At 42.9% G+C, this 27,325-nt stretch overlaps 1 protein-coding gene across 9 annotated transcripts in view; it reads right to left on the bottom strand.

The window, feature by feature from the left end:
- The window catches only part of PMS1 (PMS1 homolog 1, mismatch repair system component), a 322,424-nt gene that overhangs the window by 208,786 nt on the left and 86,313 nt on the right, over positions 1-27,325 (bottom strand). Inside the window, exon 6 of one of the 9 annotated variants that reach the window (XM_073558108.1) lies at positions 6,008-6,296. The exons of the other annotated variants lie outside the window; for them this stretch is intronic. Within the exon in view, the coding sequence (XP_073414209.1) occupies positions 6,276-6,296 (21 nt within the window). The 3' untranslated portion in view covers positions 6,008-6,275. Of the gene's footprint in view, positions 1-6,007; positions 6,297-27,325 lie in introns of those variants that run through there. 9 annotated transcript variants of the gene reach the window in all.

The following is a 27,325-nucleotide window of genomic DNA, read 5'->3' as shown; positions in this document are numbered from 1 at the left end:
AAAACAGGCCTATTTTACATCCCTTGCATCTTCCTTATCCCACAACCCCAAACAGTTCTTCAATACTTTTAACTCCCTCCTCCGCCCACCACTGCCCCCTCGGACTTCCCTAATCTCTGCCGAGATCTTCTCTCCAAAACAAACCTCAACACTTGTGCACTTCTGGTACCTTCCCTTCAGCTTTCAAACATGTCACAATCACGCCTATCCTTAAAAAGCCAACCCTCGACCCAACCGCTAAGTCCAGCTATTGCCCAATATCGCTGCTCCCATTCGCTTCCCAACTCCTGGAATAGCAAGTCCACGCTGAACTTTCCTCCCATCTCTCATCTAACTTGCTCTTTGACAATCTACAATCTGGTTTTCGTCCCCATAATTCCACTGAGACAGCCCTGACCAAAATTACTCACGACTTATCTACAGCCAAAGCTAAAGGACAATACTCTATATTCCTCCTTCTAGACCTGTCCTCTGCTTTCGACACAGTTGACCACTGCCTCCTACTACAGATCCTCTCCTCCTTTGGCATCAAAGGCCTCACCCTATCCTGGATCTCCTCATACCTCTACAACCGCACAATCAGCATCTCCCACACTACCTCCTCATCCCACCCTCTCTCTGTTGGAGTCCCCCAAGGCTCTGTTCTAGGACCCATACTCTTCTCAACCTATACACTTGGCCTGGGGCAACTCAAAGTCCCACGGATTCCAGTACCACCTTTATGCCGATGATACTCAGATCTACCTCTCTGGCCCAGATGCCACCTCTCTGCTCCCCAGAATCCCAGAGTGTCTATTAGCTATATCCTCCTTCTCATCCTCCTGTCACCTCTAGTTCAAAAATATTTCCAGAATCTGTCCTATCCTCAACCCTCAATCTACTAAAATGCTTGTTCATGCCCTCATCATCTCCAGCCTCGACTACTGCAACATCCTTTTCTGTGGCCTCCCTGCTAACACCCTCGCACATCTCCAGTTCATCCTTAACTCTGCTGCCCGAATAATTCATCTCTCTACTCGCTACTCCTCCGCTCCTCCCCACTGCAGATCCCTTCACTGGCTCCCATTTCCTCAGTGTATCCAATTCAAATTACTAATACTGACCTACAAGGCCATCTATAACCTGTCTCCTTCATATATCTCTGAACTAATCTCCAGATATCTTCCCTCACATAATTCTCTGGTCCTCCCAAGACCTCATTCAATCCTCCACACTTATTCGCTCCTCGCCCAACCGCCTCCAAGACTTCTCCTGAATAGCCCCCATCCTTTGGAATTCTTTGCCCCAACACGTCCGACTATCAACCACAATCGGATCCTTCAGATGGAACCTGAAAACCCTTCTCTTCAGGAAAGCTTACAGCCTGCAATGATCCCCACTGCCTCCTCACCACTACTGGAGCTACCGCCTCACCATCACTGGAGCTGCTGCAACCCCCCAACCTGTCGTCTTCCCCACTATCCTGTAGAATGTAAGCCGGCAAAGGCAGGGTCCCCTCTCCCCTCTATATTAGTCTGTGATTGTTAGTTTGTTTACCGTAAGTGATATCTGTAATTTGTATGTAACCCCCTTCTCATGTACAGCACCATGGAACCAATGGTGCTTTATAAATAAATAATAATAATAATAAAGTACTGGTCACTACAGCACACTGGTCACTACAATGTTTTCAATTTTCACTCAGCAACATCCATTGCTGCCTGTTTCTGGAAAACATCCATGAAGTCAAAATCATCACTATATCTGTAGATAAATTCCCAAAGGGGTATATTTTCCAAAACAGGATCACTTGAGTGGCTCTGTACATGGAGTCCGCAAACTATTCTAGGAAAATCTGTGCTCCAGGCGGCAAATAGCACTTCGCTTCTTGCTGTGTGGATAAGCAGTACAGCCACATATGGCGTATTGTCACGTTCAGTAGAAATTGTAGGACAAATTGTTGTGCCATTTTTACCTACTTATGTGAAAATGTAAAATTTGGGGCTAAAACAAAATTTTCGTGGTAAAAATAATTATTTTTTCTTCACTGGTATAAAATTCTGTGATACATCTATGGTGTCAAGACGATCACTGCACCCTTAGATGAATTAATTGAGAGGCGTAGCTTGTAAAATTGGGTCACTTATGGGGTGTTGTGCTGTTCTGGCACCTCAGGCCAATGTAACTTGACACCCTCAAACCATATGATGCTCCTTCCCTTGTGAGCTTTGCAATGTGCCTCAAAAGTAGTTTTTGACCACATATGGGGTATCGGTAAAATTGCATAACAAATTTCAGGGTTCGTTTTCTCCTGTTACTCTTGTGAAATTACAAAATTTGGGGCTAAAAACATTTTTGGTGGGAAAAATGTGATTTTTTTTATTTTCACGGCATTATACCCATAAAAATATTTTAGTATGGTTACAAACAACTAAATATTTCCTATAAAGGATTCAATATTCAATTCACAATTTTGTTGCCTGCAACCATACTAAAAGATTTTTTTATGGATATGATGTCTGTATGGACATACAATTGCTATTGGAAGGTAATGAATTTATACATGTCTGCAGGGCTACAAAATTGGTATGGGTTATCATCATTTGATGTAAATATTCAACACAGGTGAGTTAATCAGAATTGTGATGTCAACCAAACACCAAAATTGTGAAGTCAATAGGGATGGTATAAATGATGGCATGTATTATTCAGTCTGTATGAGCATGATGAAGGAGCTGTACCAGCATGACGCCGTAGCTCAATAAATATTAACGTTTTAAACATTAGAATTGTTTCCTTGGATCCTTAGCAGCTATTCAGGAAGCCCAATTTTTGTTTCCCTTATCTGAATTCCATTCTGGATCTCTCATGGAGTTTCAGAGGGCACAACTGCAGCTGTGGAGGATTAATCTGCAATTCACAGTGTTGTGCCTGTTGCTGCACAACCTATCCAGGTGAGCAGAAGACACTTACCTCTACTCAATAATTTGTTGAGTTGCTCAAGGAGTGCTTTCCATCTGTATTTTCTGATGAAGAGACCTGAGTAGTCTCAAAAGCTTCTTATTTATTAACATCTTTACAGCTAACCATTAACCCCTTAACAACCGAAGGTATTTTCGTTTTTGCGTTTTAGCTTTTTGCTCCGCTTATTCCCAGAGCCATAACTTTTTTATTTTTTGGTCAAAATGGCCATGTGAGGGCTTGTTTTTTGCGGGACAAGTTATACATTTGAATGACATGATTGGTTTTTACATATATTGTACTGGAAACCCGGAAAAAAAATTCCAAGTGAGGTGAATTTGAAAAAAAAAGTGTAATTCTTCACTAAATGCTAAAACTGACCTGCCATTATAATTCTACAGGTCAATATGAGTTCATAGACAACAAACATGTCTAGGTTCTTTTGTATTTAAGTGAGGAAAAAAAAACTGGTAAAAAGAAAAAAAAAGGCACCATTTTCAGAGAGCCTTAGCGTGCCCATTTTTCGTGATTTGGGGCTGGGTGAGGGGCATTGGGCGATGATCATAGCAATTTGACTATGACAAACAAGACGTCTACTGGAGACCTCTGGTTGTCACACCAACCAATTGGTGACCCGCGATCACGTGACTGGGTTACCGATGGGTGGGATTTCCAACGCGCATGCCAGAAGCATGAGTTAAATGCCGCTGTCAGAGATTGACAGCCGCATTTTTTCGGGCTAACAGCCACAGGTGGATTGCGATTCCACCCACGGCTGTCTGAGGCACACGTCAACTGTTCAAACAGCTGGCATGTACCAGGAAAGATGTGGACAGCGCAAGAGTCCACATCAAAGGGAGGTATTCCAACGTGGGCGTACCATTATGCCCAACCTAGGAAAGGGGTTAAAACGTATGAACCACTGAGGACTCTCAAAATTGTAATATCTTTCTAGTGCATGTTGAGAATTTTTAACCGTTTAGGAGAGAATTTGTGAAGTCAGACACTAATGTTGGACGAGATGGCCTGACTGCAATCTCCATTCTAGTTAATTCCAAAAGTGTATGATGGGGTTGAAGTCAGGTCGCTTGTCTAGTTCTTTCCAATCCCACTCAACTATGCCTTCACAGACATTGCTTTGGGCACAAGGATACAGTCGTGCTGGAACCAAAATGGACCTTTCCCAAATAGTTCCCTGAAATTACTGTAGAATAATATCTCAGCAGCAGGACCTATATAGGCTTCTTTGTGAGAGAAGTAAAAGGAGGAGCACTACCAGCATTTCAACAAGGCTCAACATCCTGTAGAGGAAATTGTTCACAGCCAAGCACTGTACAGCGTGAATGGTATTCACTAGAGAAAACAAGCAAGGATGGGTCGGTTCTCCATAGGATAATGCCACCTCCGCTGCTGCTTACACACTGGTTGCTAGTGTAAAATATGATGCTTTAGTGCCATATGCATGTCACTCCAGCAGCTGCACTCCCGCTAATTAAATATTATATAAGTATATATATATCTACAGTATATACACACAAATACATTGCATATATATTTTAAGTGCTAAGGATTCAAACTGGCGAGAAAGCATGTATATCAAGCAATCAACACCTAAACTGCATTGAACAAATCTCACTCTGTCAATAAAATTAAATATGAGTGTTACTTCCTATCCCAGTGAAAGGCAGGTGTCTTCTGTACATGCAAGGGTGACCTATGACCTTGCCATGAACTGCACATTTAACAGACTATACCATGAAATCCGATGAAAATCTCCGTGGCAAATCCACATGGTAAGTTACTGCTATTCAGCATGTCTTCTCTAATTCTTGCCAAGAATGTGGAAACAACAACATGGATATTGTAAAATAAAGATTAAATCTTCACAGAGTAGAATGCAAAACAGCAAAACATAATAGAATAGACACAAGGTCCAGAATTAAATGTATGTACTGTATATTTAATAAAATTAAATGTAAAATTAACACCATCTCCAAGAAACATTGTGAACCTCACCGATCAGTAAAACATTCTCTCTCTCTCTATTCCATATGTTGAAAGATATATCCAATAAACTTTATACCAGGCTATTTGCGCTCCCGTAGATGTAGGATCCAAGGCTTCTTATTGTCCAAAACAGGTATTTATTACTTCTCAAGAAAAGCACTAAAATTAGTTCCTAACACACCCACTATATAGCTGCTATACAAGTTTGAAGTCTACAAAAAGACATAATTATTCTAAAAACAAATGCATTACATAAATATATAAAAAGCATAATAAAATTAGATTATAACAAATAATATGTAAAATATGTTAATGAATATCATAAAATTACAATATAATTATATAGCGAATTTAAATGGTTACATGTGACAAAAATACTTTTAAAACACAGATTATAAAAACAGTGGTAATAGAAATTATGGAAAACACTTTTTTTTTGTTTTTTCTTTTTATATTCCCTCAATGACTTCATTTAATCCATCCAGATGTAAAGTAATCATTTTAAAAATCCAATAGGATTCTTTGCGAGGTCATTGAGGGAATATAAAAAAAATATATATAACTTTTCTTTTTCCATAGTTTCAATTAGCACTGTTTTTTATAATCTAAGTGTTTTAAAAGTATTTTAGTCACATATAACCATTTACATTCGCTATACAATTATATTGTAATTTTATGATATTCATTAACATATTTTACATATTTGTTATAATCTAATTTTATTATGCTTTTTATATATTTATGTAATGCATTTGTTTTTAAAATCATTATGTTTTTTGTAGACTTCAAACTTGTATAGCAGCTATATAGTGGGTGTAATAGGATTTAATTTTAGTGGTCCACACCCTATTTAGCATAATACTACTTCCTATAAAGCTACCCACAATTTTGGAACATTTATCACAATATACCTGAGGAAGACATTTCATACTGTCGAAACACGTTACAATAAGAAGCCTTGGATCTTACACCTACGGGAGCGCAAATAGCCTGGTATAGTTTATTGGATATATATTCCTATGGTTACTTAATGTCAGCAGAGAGAAAGTGAAGAAGCCAGGTAGAGAATTGGTCAATAAAGTCAGTGGTCGGGCCCAGAGGTTGGTATATGACAGCCACTTCTAGGTTGGAGGAGGAGTAGATGCGGACAGTGTGGACTTCAAAAGAGGGGAGGATAAGGGAGGGTAGAGGTGGGATTGGGTTAAAGGTACAGTTGGAAGAAAGGAGAAGGCCCATTCCTCCACCGTGTCTGTTGCCAGGTCAAGGAGTGTGGGTGAAGTGCAGGCCGCCGTAACATAGCACAGCAGAGGAGGCGGTGTCGGAGTGTGTCAGCCTGTTTCGGTGAGGACCTAGAAGGAAAGATTACGAGAGGTAAAGAGGTTGTGAATCACATGGAGTTTATTGCAGATGGAGCCAGCATTCCAGAGTGATCCCGAGAGAGGGAGCAAGGTGGTGGGCGTCAAGGGCCCGGATTTGAAGTGGGCAAGATTTTGGGTGCTTATATTGGGTTGGGAGCGATAGAAAGAGGTAATAATGTGAGGTATGAGATGTGGGGATCCAGGATTGAGGAGAAGCAGAAACAGGGAGAGCAGGTGGGAGAAGGAGAGTGGGCGGCTTGTTTTGTGTTTTATTAGGAGAGATCTGAGGTTGAGAAGCAGGTCAGTGGAGGTCAGGTGCGGAGACAAGAGGGAAGGAGAGATTATTACTTGGCTAGAAGGTGCTTGGGTTTGCGGATAGCGAATTAGAGTGAGGAGTAATGGAGCCAAAACTGTTAGAGCGTATGTCAGCATGATGAGAGTAAGTGTGGAGGAAAGAGAAACAAAATGTAGTACATTTAATAATAGTGGTTAATCGTACTTTCTGTTCACTTCTGAGTCATTTCTGGAATATTTCTGCTGCATCCTTATAAAGCCATCCTTATGGAGACAGACCACATTCACACAGACCTGCGGCTCTGCATTTATAACAAGCTAAGTGCACATGAAATAGGCCAGGTGTGATCAGGAGGGAGGGGCAGCAGGGAGACTAATCACAGACACAGGAGGGGATTAAGTAGAAGTCGGAAGGGAAAATGCAAACAGGAAATAGTCAGATCCAAATAGATAGATAAAGCCAACTGTGTGTTAGCATCAAGGAATTAAGGTGAGAAAACATGCAGGGGAGAAAAAAAAAAGCAGTAATGGTGGACAGATACAGGGTGAGTGGGGTCAGGAAAGATGGGTGATGGTATTGAAGCCAGGAGACATAACAGTAATGGCAGACAGAAAGATCAACAGTGAAGACATCGGAATGTCCTTCGGACTACAGAAGTGCGGCCTGTTGGTAATAAAGAGACGCAAGGTAGTCAAGACTTGTGGAATTACCAGCAGGGCACATAGCAGATGTACAGACATGCTACAGTGCCTTGTGAAAGTATTCGGCCCCCTGGAACTTTTTAACCTTTTCCCACATATCATGCTTCAATAATAAAGATACCAAATGTAAATTTTTGGTGAAGAATCAACCACAAGTGGGACACAATTGTGAAGTTGAAAGAAATTTATTGGTTATTTTAAAATTTTGTGGAAAGTCAAAAACTGAAAAGTGGGGTGTGCAATATTATTCGGCCCCTTTAACTTAATACTTTGTTGCGCCACCTTTTGCTGCAATTACAGCTGCAAGTTGCTTGGGGTATGTCTCTATCAGTTTTGTACATCGAGAGACTGAAATTCTTGCCCATTCTTCCTTGGCAAACAGCTCGAGCTCAGTGAGGTTTGATGGAGATCGTTTGTGAACAGCAGTTTTCAGCTCTTTCCACAGATTCTCGATTGGATTCAGGTCTGGACTTTGACTTGGCCATTCTAACACCTGGATACGTTTATTTGTGAACCATTCCACTGTAGATTTTGCTTTATGTTTGGGATCATTGTCTTGTTGGAAGAAAAATCTCCATTCCCAGTCTCAGGTCTTTTGCAGACTCCAACGTGTTTTCTTCAAGAATGGTCTTGTATTTGGCTCCATCCATCTTCCCATCAATTTTAACCATCTTCCCTGTCCCTGCTGAAGAAAAGCAGGCCCAAACCATGAAGCTGCCACCACCATGTTTGACAGTGGGGATGGTGTGTTCAGGGTGATGAACTGTGTTGCCTTTATGCCAAACACATTGTTTGGCATTGTTGCCAATAAGTTCGATTTTGGTTTCATTTGACCAGAGCACCTTATTTCACATGTTTTATGTGTCTCCCAGGTGGCTTGTTGCAAACTTTAAACACTTTTTATCGATATCTTTGATACTGGCTTTCTTCTTGCCACTCTTCCATAAAGGCCAGATTTGTGCAATGTACGACTGATTGTTGTCCTATGGACAGACTTTCCCACCTCAGCTGTAGATCTCTGCAGTTCATCCAGAGTGATCAAGGGCCTCTTGGCGGAATCTCTGATCAGTCTTCTCCTTGTTTGAGATGAAAGTTTAGAGGTCTTGGTAGATTTGCAGTGGTATGATACTCCTTCCATTTCAATATGATTGCTTGCACAGTGCTCCTTGGGATGTTTAAAGTTTTGGAAATCATTTTGTATCCAAATCCAGCTTTAAACTTCTCCACAACAGTATCACGGACCTGCCTGTTGTGTTCCTTGGTCTTCATGATGCTCTCTGTGCTTCAAACAGAACTCTGAGAATATCACATAGCAGGTGCATTTATATAGAGACTTGGATTATATTTATCATCATTAGTCATTTAGGACAACATTGGATCATTCAGAGATCCACAATGAACTTCTGGAGTGAGTGTGCTGCACTGAAAGTAAAGGGGCCAAATAATATTGCACGCCCCACTTTTTCAGTTTTTGAATTTCTACAAAAATTTAAAATAACCAATAAATTTCTTCCAAGTTCACAATTGTGTTCCACTTGTTGCTGATTCTTCACCAAAAATTTACATTTGGCATCTTTATGTTTGTAAGCATAATATGTGGGAAAAGGTTGAAAAGTTCCAGGGGGCCAAATACTTTCGCAAGGCACTGTACAAGTACCTCGGCATCCCTCAGGGATATGGTAACCATGATAAGGAGGCAAGGAAAGCAGCAACATCCAAATACCATCTTTATAGTTTATGAGGGCAGGGACAATATAAAACATGTTGTATCTCCCCAGAGTACCCCTTTAATTATGAATTGAAAAAAACAAGAGCTCGCACTTCATTCCAGTCATTATTCAACTATGACCCTGCTGCTGGGGACTGGTAATTGAAGTAGGTTATCTGCTGAAAAACAACTATGCTATCTGGGATCAGTGTATACAAGAGGGTGAGAACTCCGGAAAAACTTGTGTGCTGTTCAAAGTTAGTACAACAGATTTTGTGGAGCCAGACTACAGTTATAAATATTGTTTTTTTGTCAAAGAAATAGGTTCTACAATTATGAGAGACATATTTTCAGTGTCGTGACAAGGTGACGAATGTAATACATTTACTTACATCACTGGGCCATCGCTGCTTCAGCTCTAAATTAATATGGGACAGATGGATAATGATATATATGCGATATTTCCAATTTATGTAAAGCTAAAATCATGATAGGAAATATGGTATTAATATCTCCCTCATGGCACCTCCAGATGGGGAAATATCCTGAAAATCGGGGATCCCATAATTTTTTGGGATCTAGACTTATCCCATTGACCAGTCCCAGTCTAAAGTCATCCAGGGTAGGTGTGTGGGTGTAACTTTTACCTAATAAATATAGATTTCATATTATAATCACTTTCAGTCCTGAAAGACAATTCTCTGTGGTTCTGTACCATTTTCTTAAAAGGAATGCTTCACTCTACTAATATCTGCAAAATTCCCTTGACACAGGCTTAGTACTTTTCTTTTGTTATCCTTTTTATTTTATGTGACTGCATATACTGTATTTTTTGCTACCTTTTGTAATATTTTTTGAATATTTTTACAAACACTGCCTACTTTTCAGATTAAATATATCAAAACTTAATAGCTTTGTTCCTCTTACTCCATGAACCGCACCATGGAAGCCATACACTATCTGTAAGAGGTGTCCAATCAGCCTGCATAAACGATTGGTGGTAGCAGCTAGTTTTTCTTGAGCAGTGTGTGAATATATACACATACTAACAAGTGCATTGACTTGTATAGCCGAGTGCGATCCAATACCACTGGGACCGAAAATACTGTTGTCTGCACCTGACCTAACAGAAACCAATGAGACCTTGATAAAGTTAATAGGGTCCATCTGCTGCAGTTTGTGTCTACTAGGCAATCGAATTTCCTTTACGAGTTCTAAATTTTATGTTCCTAAAACAGAACCTAGTTCTATAATGTTTAATTGCCCCTAAAGGCTCTCGTTATCCACCTTGACATAACTATTTTTTTTAGACAATGTTTCTAATTAAAACCAGATAATGAATAATAGATTCTTCAATTTTTTTTTAATTATATGTTCGATATGTGATTGTGGGGGCAGCCATGTTCTCTGAGTTACTATTATTAAACAGCATGTATGTCAGTACCTGGATAAGAATGAAGTGATTAAACAGAGTCAGCATGGGTTTGTAAATAATAAGTCATGTCAGACTAACTTAATTTCCTTCTATGACGGAATCACTGATTGGGTGGATCAAGGAAATGCTGTAGATATAGAATATCTTGACTTCAGCAAAGCATTTGACAAAGTATCTCATACAATCCTTATTGAAAAATGACTAAGTATGGAATGGACAAGGCAACTGTTAGGTGGATTCATAGCTGTCTTAGTGATCGGACCCAAAGAGTGGTCGTAAATGGCTGCACATCCAGTTGGAGGAATGTCTCAAGTGGGGTACCACAGGGCTCTGTCCTGGGCCCTGTATTGTTCAACATCTTTATCAACTATTTAGATGAAGGAATTGAGGGTAAACTGATTATATTTGCTGATGACACAAAGCTAGGAGGGATAACTAATACTAGAGAAGATTCAAACAGATATAAATAAACTGGAGAAGTGGGCAGCAACTAACAGAATGGTTTTTAACAGGGAAAAATGCAAAGTACTACATCTGGGCAAAAAAAATGAAAAAAGCATATATAGAATGGGAGGAATAGGGCTAAGGAACAGCACATGTGAAAAAGACTTGGGTATACTAATAGATCACAGACTGAATTTGAGTCAGCAGTGTGATGCAGCAGCAAAAAAGGCAAATGCAATTGTAGGATGTATTAACAGAAGCATACAGTCTAGATCACGTGAAATCATTATTTCCTTCTACTTCTCTTTGGTCAGACCTCATCTGGAATACTGTTTCCAGTTTTGGGCACCACATTTTAAAAAAAACATCAACAAACTGGAGCAAGTTCAGAAAAGAGCGACCAGAATGGTGACCGGTCTGCAAATCCTGTCTTATGAGGAAAGGTTGCAGGATTTGGGAATGTTTAGATTGCAAAAGAGAAGACTGAGAGGAGACTTAATAGCTGTCTACAAATATCTCAAGGGCTGTCACATTGTAGGATCATCTTTATTCTCATTTGCACAAGGAAAGACTAGAAGCAATGGGATGAAACTGAATGGGAGGAGACACAGATTAGATATTAGAAAAAACTTTTTGACAGTTAGAGTAATCAATGAGTGGAACAGGCTGTCACGAGAAGTGGTGAGTTCTCCTTCAATGGAAGTCTTCAAACAGAGGCTGGACAGACATCTGACTGGGATGATTTAGCGAATCCTGCTTTGAGCAGGGGGTTGGACCAGATGGCCCAGGAGGTCCCTTCCAACTCTATGATTCTATGATTAACAGCCATATGGATTTTAAGACCATGTGGTCTGAAGACTACATTTGCAGATAAAAAAAAACAGCTGTGTTGGAATTTGTTTTTCTCATCAATGATTAGGTGCCTCCCCTTGACTGCTAAACCAGAGTGAGTAGGAATTTTAATGAATAAAATAAAATTTACACACACTCCTTTTCCATAAGCCTACAGATCATTCTGCTGGTGGACCAGACTAAATACCATCTACTGTATCTCTACACCAAGGCAGAGACCAGCGAATTCGCCAAAGCTGTGTAAACAAAGACTGATAGGGGCAAGTGAGATACAGCCAGAAAAGTAGGGTAGCTCAACAGGTAAGTAAGTTTATCTGAAGCACCATATGCTTTTGCCTTAATGTTCAGCAATCTCAGAAAACCCTTACAAGTTAAATTAAACTTCATTTGTTGAAAACCTTTACCCCATATCGTCACAGAGTGTAACCTTTTGAGCAGGGCCTTCACTCCTCTTGTTGTCTTTTGTTGTCTTTACTCTGTTATGTCATTATTTTCTATACAGGTCCCCTCTGTAATGTAAAGTGCGGCGGAATGTGTTGGTGCTACAAAAATAAAAATTATTATTGCCGTAGAGGAAAATAAAAAATCCATAAAGACGTCTCCAGAGAGGGGACATATCACTCTCACATTGAACATATGGGATTAATTGCAGATGGAAACTGAAAAAGAGCTGACACTTCAACCTTATTTGAAGTAGGAGTTCACATTGAACATATGGGATTAATTATAACTGGGGAAGTGAGAGAGCTGAGACACTTTAACCTCCATTGAATTAGGGACTTCTTGCAGTCACCAGGTAATTGCAACAGATTTGTTCTGGGAACCAACCACGCAGACGGGGATTCATTTATGCAGAGGCAGAAAAGTACACTTTCAAGAAAACAGCAAGTTTCTGTTCAAAGCATGGGTCCCTAGACTTTTTGGAGTCAGTTGTCAGTGATGAATATTGGGGTTGGCATCTATCCAATGTTTATGGGAGATATATTTTCTGCGTCATACTGAAAGGACGAACATAACGCATTCACTCACATCACCGTAAAGCCATACTATCCCCTTCAACTCAATATCGGTGATGCTATCCATGCCATGTTTCATGTTTATAGAAAGATAAAATCACAAAAGGAGACATGCCGACTATCTACAAAAAAATCCTAGTACATCCCACAAAAAGCCTTCATATGAGCTCATCAAGGGGAGGTATCTAGGCATAACCTTGCTCTAATAAAAGTGAGAGTTTGAGTGTATGTCATTGTTCATTCTGGAAGACATAGTTCACTGTGAAAGTGTTCCGTTTGTCTAATTGGATCGCTTCCCTCCATAAAGACAAGAGCGATTCCTGCAACATCAGCTTTAACACTACTCTTTTGTTATTTTTTTTTAACTCATGGACTTGTAAATATCACATTGTTTTCTTCCAATTTTGTATTATCTTTCTATTTTTTTTTTTATAAACACTAGCTAACTCTTGCTCTGTAAACTGCACCCCTGGAGCCATATGCTACCTGTAGCTGGTGTCCAACCGGCCTGCATAAACGATTACTGGCGGCAGCTAGTAGTTCTTTTCTTACTGTGGAGCTGACAGTGACCATTCCGGGGTATGTGTGTGTGAGTATATATATATATATATATATATATATTTCCACCCTATATATTTCATGTATTGGATTTGGAGGTATATATACCATACACTTACTGTGAGTTCCCAAATAACTGGCCACAGCCACAATTGTGACCATCATTCATCAGTCATTTGTGCAACTTTCCTGATGAAAGAAGGAAGTGACGTTGTGTCCCTTGACAATTAGTATTTGTGAATAAAGTATCTGCCTCATTAAGACAACCAAACTTAGCTTTTGCATATATCAGTGAGGGCTGTGGTGTCACTAATTCGAGGTATCCAGGACAAATGCCCCAGATTATTTTGCTCGGTGGTTTGAACCTACGAATAAGAAAACCCATAACTGGGGAAGAACAAATGCCATGGGGCTTATATTATCCCTGGTTATAGTGAAATATGACTTTTTTAGGTTAAATTAAAAATGTATGTCAGCAAAACGGAAATAATTTCAGATATAAGAGATACAAAATGTCCAGAAGCACATGGTAATAAAATGGCAAACATATGTAAACTTACCCCAAAAATTACCAACTAAAATAGAGAAATCCTAATCAGTATTATAAGCATACTTTTTCATCCTCTGACACACTTGGCAGAATCCAGGCAGCCAGAATCAGCAGATGGCAGGAAATTATGATGACATGGTTGCTAACTGTCCGCTGCATCTGGAAAAGGTGGCTGAAATATTTCAGATCTATTTTAAAAGTGCTACTATACTTTGGGTTGGATAACAAAGGATTTTTTAGATATTTATTAGCCATCCAAGGAAATCAAACATTAATTGGTTTCATACTACTTAACTAAATAAATAAAGAAAAAATTTTAAAAGATTTCTTGCGTCTGAGTGTGTCTAGAAACAGACTTGCTGGTTGTGGTGCAAAAATCTAATTCTACACTTCATTTGAATAGTAAACTTGTCAATGATTATCTGGCCAACTTTTCAACTACCTTATCTTTTAACAGTCATGAGAAACACTACACTGTGTGCATAAGTATTAAGCAAGAGATATTTGACTACATAATTTTCATGCAGATTTAACCAATTACAAGTTGTATAACTTTAAATGCTTATTGGATTAAGCAGATCATGGGATGTGCATTTATGCAATGACGAGGGTGAGGTCTCAGGATGTCCCCTCTTTATCAAGGTGTGCAGAATTATTAGGCAGCTTGCTTCCACAGGCAAAATGGGCGAAAAAAAAACGGCTTAACAGCTTCTGAAAAGTCAAAAATGTTGAAGTCTTATAGAAGAATCTAGCAATCCTGAAATTACTGAGACATTGGGGCATGATCACAGAAACATCAAAAGCTTTCTTGAAAATAGTCAACAGGCTTGAGAAAAAAAGACGCACAATAACAGTAAAAGATTTGAGAAGAATCAAACATGAAATGACCAGGAGCCCATTGTCTTCCAGTGCTGTCATATTCCAGAACAGCGACCTCACTGGTGCCAAGAAGTACAAGACTACAAGGTGTTCAGTGGTCAGAGACATGGCGGATGTACGGAGGCTGAGACCCAACCACCACTGAACAAGACACAGGAGAAACGTCAACACTGGGCCCAGAAATATCTGAAGCAGGCAAAGTCAGAAAGGATGGTTTAGATGGAGCGCCAGGCAGGCGGCCAATTAAGGGAGGTCCTCTGCAGCTCCAGCCGGGTATCTCGGGAAAGGAGGAGACGGAGTGATGAATGAAAAACCCGGTAACAAGGGAGCGCTAAGGACACAGATGAGGAGGTTATTTAAAACTTAATATATTGTTATCCACAATGCGTTTCAACAGTGTATATCAGTCTTCATCAGGTCGAAACGCATTGTGGATAACAATAAATGAAGTTTTAAATAACCTCCTCATCTGTATCCTTCGCGCTCCCTTGTGACTGGGTTTTTCATTCATCACTAAGAAATATCTGAAGACAGTTATATCTAAGGTTTTATCCACTGATGAAATGCAGTGACTCTTGACAGACAAGATATATGGGCCTGTGGCTGGATCAGTAACTGTCACAGACCTTCACTTCAACTCAGAAGCCAGCAAGCTGGAGGTAGCATACTGCCTTCAGTTGGGATTATTAAAAGTTAGCTAGTTGATAGGTTCATTTGAAGATGGACTAACAATTAACCCTATTGAGAACATATGGACACACATTTAAATGGGAGATTTATGGGGCAGGAAAACAGTCACCTCTTTGAACAGTGTCTGGGAGGCTGTGGTTGGTGCGACCCAAAAGGTTTATTGTCAACAGATGAAGAAACTGGCAGACACCATGTATGGAAGACGGTGACAGGACAATTGTGTACAAGATAATTGTGTACGGACTATTGTGTACAGACAATTGTGTACAGGCCAATTGTGTACAATGACAATTGTGTACAAGGCAATTGTGTACAAGGCGATTGTGTACAAGGCAATTGTGTACAAGGCAATTGTGTACAAGGCAATTGTGTACAAGGCAAATGTGTACAAGGCAATTGTGTACAAGGCAATTGTGTACAAGGCAATTGTGTACGGACAATTGTGTACAAGGCAATTGTGTACGGGCAATTGTGTACGGACAATTGTGTACAAGGCAATTGTGTACGGGCAATTGTGTACAAGGCAATTGTGTACAAGGCAATTGTGTACGGGCAATTGTGTACAAGGTCATGGAACCGTGTACAAGAGGCAATTGTGTACGGACAAATTGTGTACGGACAATTGTGTACAAGGCAATTGTGTACAAGGCAAGTGTGTACGGGCAATTGTGTACAAGGTCATGGAACCGTGTACAAGAGGCAATTGTGTACGGACAATTGTGTACAAGGCAATTATTTGTGTACAGGCCACTTGTACAGGCCACTTTCACACTGACGCTTACTTTCGGTTTCAGTACTCACCCCTTGCAACTTTCACCATGACTTTTACTTGTTGTGTACAGGCCACTTGTACAGGCCACTTTCACAATGACGCTTACTTTCACTTTCATTACTCACCCCTTGCAACTTTCACCATGACTTTTACTATGAGCAAGTCTGAAAAAGACAAAGATAATTGTACAGGCCACTTTCACACTGACGCTTACTTTCGGTTTCATTACTCACCCCTTGCAACTTTCACCATGACTTTTACTATGAGCAAGTCTGAAAAAGACAAAGATGTCCTTAGGCTTGGGGGACACGAGTATATCCTGCACAGGACACGTGATGACAGCATCAAAGAATGGCGGTGCAGGCAAGTCAACAAATTCAAGTGTCCCGCACGCATGCACACATCTGGAGCCGCGATTGTTAAACAGCCGACTGAGCACAGTCACTCTGCAGATCCAGTTCAAGCTGAAGCCAGAGCTACAATGGCTGCTCTGAGGCAAGAAGCAATCAGCTCTCAAGCATCTACTAGAAGCATTGTTGGACAGGTTCTTCGAGACAGGTCTGATGACGTGTTGTCTCGAATGCCCAAGCGAAGTGACGTTGAGCGAAATACACGTCGGGTCAGGCAGCGAGCAAACACCATGCTGGCTCCTCCTCAAAGCATCAATTTTGCTATCCCCCAGGAATACAGCGACATCATTTTATATGACTCTGCAAGAGATGACCCCCAAAGGATTCTTGTCATTGGTAGCAATGAACTGTTGCCTTATTTCGAAAGAGGAGACACATGGTTTGGCGATGGAACGTTCAAGGTGGTGCCAACCATGTTCTTTCAGCTGTATTCTCTCCATGCAAAAGTCGGCAACTCCTATCCTCCCCTGATCTACTGCCTGCTGCCAAACAAGACTGGTCCAACCTATCGTCGAATGATCACGGCGCTCAAAGGGTTGATGCCAGGTGCAAATCCCCAGAAAATTCTTCTTGACTTTGAGATGGCAGCAATGTCAGCTTTCCAAGATGAGTTTCCAGCTGCAGCGATTTCTGGCTGCTTCTTTCATCTGAGCCAGTCCATTATTCGAAAGGTCAATGAGCTGGGCCTAAAGGCTGAATTTGAGGCTGAGGATGGAGAGTTCAATCTCAAGGTAAAATCTTTGGCCTCCTTGGCGTTTGTCCCACCAGCCGAAGTAAGTGCAAGGTATGACGAACTAGCCCAAATCTTCCCTGATGATGATGCTACCAATCAGCTCCTCTCCTACTTTGAGCATACCTACGTTAGGGGGCCAGGAGTAGATGGACGCTTTCGAAACGCAAGGTTTACTCCAGAGGTCTGGAATCATTATGCTGACGCTTTGGCCTCTGCCCCCAAGACCACGAATTGCTGCGAGGGGTTTCATAACGCCTTACAAGCACTCTTTCTTTGTGCTCATCCTACCGTGTGGAAACTGTTCAACAGACTCATTAGTGACATGGCAATTCATAGACTTACAGCCCAGAATGCTGAGGTACTGAATGTTGAGCATCCACGAAGCAAGTATGTCCAGCTAGCTGAACGACTGCGTGTGAAAGTGGCTGATTATCACAATCAAGGAGACAAGCTGCGGTATCTACGAGCGATCAGCAACATGCAGGCACGATAGACAAGACCAGCAATATTTGTAGAATAAGAATAGAAGAAGCTTTGAAACTGTTATTCAATAAGCAATCTTACGTTAAAATCAATGATGAATATAGTATTTTCTTTTTTTGGACGTTTAATTTTTTGTTTTCCCTATACTTGTCTGTAAATAATCGTCCGTACACAATTGTCCGTACACAATTGTCCTTGTACACAATTGTCCTTGTACACAATTGCCCTGTACACAATTGTCTGTACACAATTGTCCTTGTACACAATTGCCCTGTACACAATTGTCCGTACACAATTGTCCTTGGACACAATTGCCCTGTACACAATTGTCCTTGTACACAATTGTCCTTGTACACAATTGCCCTGTACACAATTGTCTGTACACAATTGTCCTTGTACACAATTGCCCTGTACACAATTGTCCTTGTACACAATTGTCCTTGGACGCAATTGGCCTGTACACAATTTTCTGTACACAATTGTCCGTACACAATTATCTTGTACACAATTGTCATGGAACCATGGAAGACTTATGACTTATCAAAAAGAAGGGTGACTTTACTGGTCACTGAAACATACAGTCATGGAAGAAAGTGTTGGCACCCTTGAAATTGTTCCAGAAAATTAAGTATTCCTCACAGAAAATAATAGCAATTACATGTTTTGTTATATACATGTTTATTTGCTTTGTGTGTATTGGAAGAACACAAACAACAGAAGGGAAAAAAGGAAAATGGACATAATTTCATACAAAACCTTCAAAATGGGTTGGACAAAATTGATGGTACCCTCAACTTAATATTTATTTGCACACCTTTTGGAATAAATAACTGCAATTAATCTTATAATCATCAACAAGCTTCTTATACTTCCCAACTGGAATTCTGGACCACTCTTCTTTTAAATAAAATAGCCTTCTGAGCATAAGTAAAACTTTAACTTTGAATAATCAACGCTATATAAAATACGAAAAATGCCTTCCTAATGTAAGTTATTAATTGACTATAATGCAGCCAGAGTGGCGGACTACTGTATACATATAGAGAATAGACCTATCATTCAATACTCCACAGAAAACAACTGGAGATGACAGTGGTCGCATACAGGTCTAGAATAGAGAGGTATTGATCAATACTTCACAATGAATACCTGGAAAGGACAATGGTCATATATTCTATATATGAAGTACATGAGGAAATATCCAATGACAACTGCAACACTTTTAGATGAAGAAAATAAGACTAATAAGAGAACGCTCAACATCTGGTGCATCAAGAGAAAAACTCCTCAACGGGTCTGAATTGGGTAGACAAGAGCATTAGCCCTATAAGGTCTTATTGGTCAGTATACATGGCCCTGAACACCCCATAATTCCCGCCCTTATAAGGGCAGTTCAAAGCTCTCCTTCAGCTGGAATAGCCCTAGATAGCCCTGCGTGCCTCCCAATGCTTTTCTCCTCTTGGGTCATCAGGGGAGGACATGTGCATGCTTTTAGGTCAAGGCTGAGTGTCCACTGACAACCCTTCTGTAAGTCAAAAAATGAAGTGGCAGTGAGATGACTAATCAAATCCATATAAATACTGGATTGGGAATCCCATTTGACTCGGTTTCACCGGTTAATAAATCATATTTATCGATAGATCTATTCTCTATATGTACACAATAGTCCACCACTGTGGCTGTATTATAATCATTTAGTGATTACACTAGGAAGGCATTTTTTATATTTTAAATTGCTATAATTATTAAAAGTTAAAGTTTTATTTATTCTCACCAAGTTATTTTATATATTGAATTTTTTTGTGAGTTTGAGAAATATAAGATTATTCGGGGTTTGAGTCCTTGCTATCTTGTGCTAATTCTCACCGTCTTCTTCTGTAAAATGTTTCAGGTCTCTCATATTTGAAGGGTGCCTTCTCCCAACAGCAATTTTAAAATCTCTCTACGGGTGTTCATCTCGCTACTGGCATGCACACAGGACCAGGAAGTGAAAGGGAGGAGCAGAATGCCAGGGATCGCGCCAGATCAGTGATTAAGCTAGCAACCCTGCATGGAAGGAGAAGGGGACACGATGCAGGAGCGCCGTCAGTAGTGCTATAGATTGGCCCCGCCATGGAGTACCGAGCACCTGTATTTGGTTTGAACAGTCATTCTGTGCTGACAAAGGCCCTTGAAAGCAAACCTGACAGAAGATTCATGCTGCCTGAACCAGACACCGGCTTTATTATTGCAGCTGCATATGTTTTAGTCTGAACTCCTGTGCCTATTCCTGCTTGAAAAGCCAGCTGGGGTCTATTAATATCAAATGACTAGTGCACGAGGCAGTTCCTCGGCAACTTCCCATCTTGCCTAGAAAGCCAGATCTATCTTAACTTGTTTGTATAGGGAGAGACCTGTCCGATTCGGGAAGAAGTGCTGGGGAAAGCTGCTGGAGACTAGCCTCTTGGACTTGTCCTTGTGGTTGCATGATTCCCAGCTATATTTTTCTGAAATGCCAAAGCATTGAACATACATGACTGCAATTACAGTCAGTCTCTAATTATTGCTATCTGTAGTTAGGGCATGAATTATTTGTCAGGCTCCCTTTAAGGATAGTACGCTTCATAACTCCAACATCTGTCAAATGGACAACAATATCATTCTATCATCATCACTCTTACAGAACAAGAAAAAGGGAGGATGATTGACCTCATGGAGATCAACATCCGACACTGAGGAGACACCATCACGTGTTTCTCAACGCAGTGATTCTAGAGCACTGCCCCCATCCCTTATGGGAAATATGTAAAACATGCAAAAACATAAGCCGCGGAGACACCATCACATGTTTCTCAACGCAAGCAATGACTAGCCAGGTCTTTCACCGGGAAGGAACAACCAGGGGAAGGGCAGTCTCCAATGAAGGAAACCACCTATGCCAAAACATGGTATCCATCCACAGACAGCTGTTTCGGGGTATTGCCCCTCATCAGTGTGGAGTAGGAAACTGGCTAGTAGGAGCAATGCCTAGTAAAAGACCATGAAAAAGGGAGGATGATTGACCTCATGGAGATCAATATCCGACACTGCGGAGACACCATCACGTGTTTCTCAACGCAGTGATTCTAGAGCACTGCCCCCATCCCTTATGGGAAATATGTAAAACATGCAAAAACATAAGCCGCGGAGACACCATCACGTGTTTCTCAACGCAAGCAATGACTAGCCAGGTCTTTCACCGGGAAGGAACAACCACGGGAAGGGCAGTCTCCAGTGAAGGAAACCACCTATGCCAAAACATGGTATCCATCCACAGACAGCTGTTTCGGGGTATTGCCCCTCATCAGTGTGGAGTAGGAAACTGGCTAGTAGGAGCAATGCCTAGTAAAAGACCATGAAAAAGGGAGGATGATTGACCTCATGGAGATCAACATCCGACACTGCGGAGACACCATCACGTGTTTCTCAACGCAGTGATTCTAGAGCACTGCCCCCATCCCTTATGGGAAATATGTAAAACATGCAAAAACATAAGCCGCGGAGACACCATCACATGTTTCTCAACGCAAGCAATGACTAGCCAGGTCTTTCACCGGGAAGGAACAACCACGGGAAGGGCAGTCTCCAATGAAGGAAACCACCTATGCCAAAACATGGTATCCATCCACAGACAGCTGTTTCGGGGTATTGCCCCTCATCAGTGTGGAGTAGGAAACTGGCTAGTAGGAGCAATGCCTAGTAAAAGACCATGAAAAAGGGAGGATGATTGACCTCATGGAGATCAACATCCGACACTGCGGAGACACCATAACGTGGAGTCTCTCTGTAAGCAGATACAGGTGCAACATCTGGTAGCCAACCTGTACCACCCACAGACCAATGGCCTGTGTGAGCGGTTCAATGGCACCTTAAAGCAGATGCTGAAGATGTTGGTTGACTCCCATGGAAGAGACTGGGAGCGGTGTCTCCCACACCTGGCTGTTTGCCTGCTGGGAGGTCCCACAGGCCTCAACAGGGTTCTCCCCCTTTGAGCTCCTGTACGGGCAACGTGTACGGGGGCCCCTTGCTCTGGTGAAGGAAGCATGGGAAGGGGATTTGGCCACCCCTGGGGCGTCGGTCATTGAGTATGTCGTACGCTTCCCGGACAGAATGATGGCCTTGACACGGCTGGTGCATGACAATATGGCCCAAGCCCAGGCTGACCAGAAGTGGTGGTACAACTAGAATGCTTGTGAGCGGACCTACCAGGTGGGTCAAAAGGTGTGGGTACTGGTCCCCGTACCTCAAAACAAGCTTCAGGCAGCCTGGGAGGGTCCATACCTCATGCACCAGCGGCTCAATGATGTCACCTATCTGGTCACCCTGGACCACGTGGAAGGAGGAAGGCCTTCCATGTGAACATGATGAAGGCCCATCATGAGCGGGAGGCTTGTGCCCACCCAGTGTGCAACCTTCCCGAGGAAGGAGAGGTAGAAACCCTCCTGGATCTGCTCACCCAAGCCAAGGCGGGTGGATCCATCGAGGATGTGGGGGTTGGCCACCAGCTCTCAGAGGACCAACGTTCCCAGCTGGGGGTCACCCTACACCCCTTTTGGGAGCTGTTCAGCAGCCTGCCCGGAAGGACTGAAACAGCCGTCCATGATGTGGACACAGGCAGTCACCCCCCGATCCGGCGTTCAGCATATCGGGTCTCTCTTGAGGTGCAGCAGCATATGCACCAAGAGATAGACGAGATGCTGAAGCTGGGGGTGATCCAAGCGTCCAACAGCGCATGGGCTTCGCCTGTAGTCCTCGTCCCTAAAAAGGACCAAACTAAGTAGTTCTGCATGGACTACCAGGGGCTCAACGCTGTGACGGTCACCGATGCGTACCCAATGCCACGCATCGATGACCTGCTCGATCAGCTGGCCGGAGCCAAGTACCTGACCAACATGGATCTGAGCAGGGGGTATTGGCAGATTCCCCTGACCCCAGGGGCACGGGAACGCTCTGCCTTTATCACCCCATTCGGACTGTACGAGTCCACGGTGATGCCATTCTGCATGAAGAATGCCCCTGCCACTTTTCAGAGGATGGTCAACACGCTGCTCGAGGGGCTGGAAGGGTAAGCGACCGCAAACCTGGATGACATTGCCATCTTCAGTCCCACCTGGGAGGATCACCTAGAGCACCTGGCTTGACCATTAAGCCGGAAAAATGCCAGCTGGTTATTAGTGAGGTCCACTACCTGGGACACCAGGTAGGTGGGGGAGCTCTCTAAAACCAGAGCCCGGGAAGGTGAATACCATCGCATCCTGGCCCACCCCCAGGACCAAGAAGCAGGTGATGTCCTTCTTGGGGACTGCCGGGTACTATAGAAGGTTTGTTCCACACTATAGTGCCCTGGCCAAGCCCCTGACGGACCTCACCAAGAAGAAGCTGCCCGTCGCAGTCGACTGGACAGTCGCCTGTGAGACAGCTTTCCAGGCGCTCAAGACCGCCTTTCTAGCTCTCCTGTACTACAGACAGCCGACTTCATGCGGCAGTTCGTAGTGCAGACTGACGCCAGCGACTTCGGCCTCAGTGCTATGCTCAGCCAGGTCGACACTACGGGTCATGAACACCCCGTTCTGTACCTGAGCCGGAAGCTCCTGCCAAGGGAAGTGGCCTATTCCACGATGGAGAAGGAATGTCTGACAATTGTGTGGGCCCTGCAGCGTCTGAAGCCACACTTGTACGGACACCAATTCACCATGGAAACAGACCACAACCCCCTCAGCTGGTTACACATGGTCTCTGAGACGAATGGGAGGTTGCTACACTGGAGCCTCACTCTCCAGCAGTATCACTTCACCATTTGCCACAAAAGAGGCAGGGACCATGGTAACGCTGATGGGTTGTCCCGGCAAGGAGAGGGTGCGGAAGGGCGCCTGGGGGAACACAGGAATGTGATACCCCCTAGCGCCCTCTAAAGCAGGGAGGTGTGATGAAGGAGCAGCCACCATCTTGGATATGGGGCATAATGCTCGCCTCGTGTCTGAGCTTGGCCTGTCCCAGTGATGCCATTTTGGTCTGCGTTCACAAGAACTACAGACAGCTATCTGCTCCCCCCCATGGCCTGTAAGCATATTGAAGAAAGCAGGATTTAGTGCTCCAATGTTGAATAGCAAGGCCTTTTAGTATGATGAGATAAGGCCAAAACAGAACTTCAAAGCTTGAGTATGAGCCACGCCAGCATGGGGCTGGAAGGTGCCTGGGGGCTTCAATTACAATATACCTGTCAGCTGGACACAGAAATACACATCCATTGTCTCTCCCAGCCGCTTCGACTCCACTTTTCGAGTTACAGACTCATAAAAGATATCCGCGTGACCCTGAGGAAATCGCGCATCTGGCAGTGCGACTCCTGAGTCGATGAGGGCTCTGGGACCTGAGATATAGAGATTGGTCCTGCACAGCGACCCAATGGGGCCATGTTTGCTCTCCACACGACAGGCAAAACAAACCGCATTCACTGGTACCTCGTGTCCTGATCCGATCATCCTGGAGGAAGTTAGCCCCTTTCTTAGATATTGATAATAAGTTCTGCAGAGAGCTAAAGGGTGGAGATTATTAGCCCACCCTCTGACACAGGGGGGAGGAACTCAGCATGCTTAAGAACTGGGAGCACATGGCAGACAGCCTCACTCACACAGAAGAACCAGATGATGATCTAAGAAGGAACTGGGGACAGACCTGCCAAGGGAGCAGCGGCCCGTGCTTTGGGGTCTGTCCGGCAACTAAGATTCTTGCACCTGTGGACTGCAGAGCGCCCGGCATCCACATGCAACCTACAACCTGGTAAATTGACCTCCAGCTTAATATCTAAGTCTTGTACCATTATTGTTATATTTTTACTCTGACTGCAAATCCACTGTAATTCCGTTGTATAGCTTACTGTATATTTCTGTAATTATCTAGTGCACCCTTAAGGCAATTAAACCATAAAATTAATCTTGGGCTGATGCTTTTACTCTGATTACGGATCTTAGAATACCCAGCAGGTAACAGGACATCCTCCCCGGCGGCCATTTGCTCTAGGTTCAGTTCCCTTACTGACCTGAGAGACAAAGGGGGCGCCGGAGAGCTGTGCCTGTGTAGTTACGTCACATTGGTGATGTGGGAGTAACCGGTCTTTCCTCCACAATGTGTATCGTTATGACCTCTATCAACAGAAGGTCTATAAATGGTTTAGATTCATAGACGACATTTTTTTCTTTTGGCCCGGCACTCTTGACGAGTGCAATCATTTTATCAGAGACCTTAATGATAATCCGTGGAATATCAAGCTCACCTCCACCACCTCATCCACTTCGGTCAATTTTTTGGATCTAAAAATCTCTATTCTAAATGGAAAGATCGTCACCAATCTTTACAGAAAGGAAACAGCAACTAACAGTTTGTTGCACTATGCTAGTGCTCATCCCCCCCATCTACGCAATAATATCTCTAAGGGTCAGTTCGTCAGATTGAGAAGGAACTGTTCTGCGGTGGAGGATTTTTATCAAGAATCCTCCAAGCTTACAAGATTTTGGGCGAGAGGCTACCCACGTAAAGTAATCTCACAGTCCTACCAGCATTGATGTAGGACGACACGAGATGAAGCAATGAAACCTAAATTGAAGGAATCTATGCGGATGAATCATTTTAATCACCACTTACAATAGCCAGTGGAATGAGGTATATGATGTATTGAAGAAAAATTGGGACATCCTCTTAACAGAACCAAAGCTTCGACCTTGGATTTCATCGGCTCCCAAGATGATGGCCAGGCGCTCACGAAATCTGAAAGATGAACTAGTCACGAGCCATTTTAGGAGAACTACGACCAAGCTGAATTCTGGTATTATCCCTCGGGGCTCTTATCCTTGTGGTAAGTGCAACATCTGTTGCTACATGATTGCTGACAGTGGAACTACTTGTCATGATCTGAATTTGATCTGACAGTTTTAAAAGCACAGAGTGAACTTTTTTCCTTTTGGCAAGTTGCCAAGGTGACTTGACTGTCCCCGGTGGTGGTTAGTGGTATCGCACTTTAGGTTTAATGCACACATAATTATGAATCAGGTGTGGGGCTCTATAAATGAGTCTCAGGGTGTGTAATCACTGCTGGTGATATTCATTCATTGATTCTGAGTTGGTGAGAGCCTGGTGGAAGGATGGAGCTGAGGAGGAGTCCTGCGCAGCTTAGCCAGGGGTGACGTGTGTCAGCTATGGTGTCTGTACGAAGGGATGGCATGGCATGGTGGGGTCGCAGTGATGGTGTCGGCAGGAAGTGTCTGCATGGACTGGTGGAGTGGCGACTATGGAGAGTGGCACTCACCATGTGGGACTTGGCTGCTGAGCTGGACTCAAGCATGCTTGCCTTCGTGGCAGAAGCTGAACTCATCTTTGGGACTCTGTTACTAAGCAGCAGCAACTGGTGGTGGACTCTGCTCCAAGGCTGCACTATGGTGAAGGATCCTGTTATGGTGATGGATCCGGGTGGAGGAGAAGACGCACGCAGGTGGAGGGCTCTGTTGAGGAGCATAAGCACAGAGCATAAAGCTAAGTGGTGTCCCCCTGTATTGTCTCTTTCCCTCATGTGTGTTGTTAGTGCAGTGGTGGGATTAGTTTCCGCACCGGCCTACTCCCTAGTGAGGGTTTAGGGTCAGGGCGAGCAAGGGTTTAAGGTTCGCGTGCGGCGACAGGTGCGGAGCCTGTATAGGGAACGAAAGGAGTGCAGGGACACTGGCTCAGGGGAGCTCAGGAGGTCTCCACTTCCCTATTCCCTATCGCAGGGCCCACCATTGTTAATGTTTCCCAGGTTCCCCCTTATTATTTAAATTCGCCGTACTGGAGGCGGGGTTTCCAGAATTTATATTAACGTGTAATACCTAAATTTGCCAGGTGGAGGCGGTGTATCCATCTGCACGTATTATTATTTAAATTCGCCACTGGAGGCGCTGTATCCAGGGTCACGTGTGATATGGGTCCGCCTTGCGGTATCATCTGCGTCCAGACACACGTGACCATGACACTACTGTTCCACATGTTTCACGACGCATTCAATCTTTGGGTTATCTCAACTGTCGTACCAGAAATCTGGTCTATGCTCTTATTTGTAGTTGCCATAAGCTCTATATTGGACAAACGACCCAGGGGTTGAGGCGTCGATTATAGCAACATTTATCCAGCATTGGTACAGCAAAAAAGACCTTGATAAAGGCAGCTTGATATGCCGGCCTCAAAATCTATGTGTTGCTGCACATTGATAATAGATGTGATACATTCTGCTGTGATTGCAATCATATAGATATAATGCGCACCTAATAGTGGTCTCAGTACCGTGCTGCTTCAATTAGCGTATTTATGCGATTACTAGTATGCGCCTGCGGCTTTTGACTACCCCGGCTTATCAAACCGCCCCCCCCTTCCTTTTTCCTTCTGAGTATTTTTAGGTTGTCCTTTTTGTAAACGCGGGTGAATATCAAGCCCTGTGTTTAAGAAATAAAATG

Source organism: Dendrobates tinctorius, unplaced genomic scaffold (genome assembly GCF_039654945.1).
Source record: "Dendrobates tinctorius isolate UK_male_01 unplaced genomic scaffold, ASM3965494v1 ptg000254l, whole genome shotgun sequence".
NCBI classification, from domain to species: domain Eukaryota; kingdom Metazoa; phylum Chordata; class Amphibia; order Anura; family Dendrobatidae; genus Dendrobates; species Dendrobates tinctorius.
Note: the sequence above shows the minus strand (reverse complement) of the source record. Positions and strands in the feature narration are given on the sequence as shown.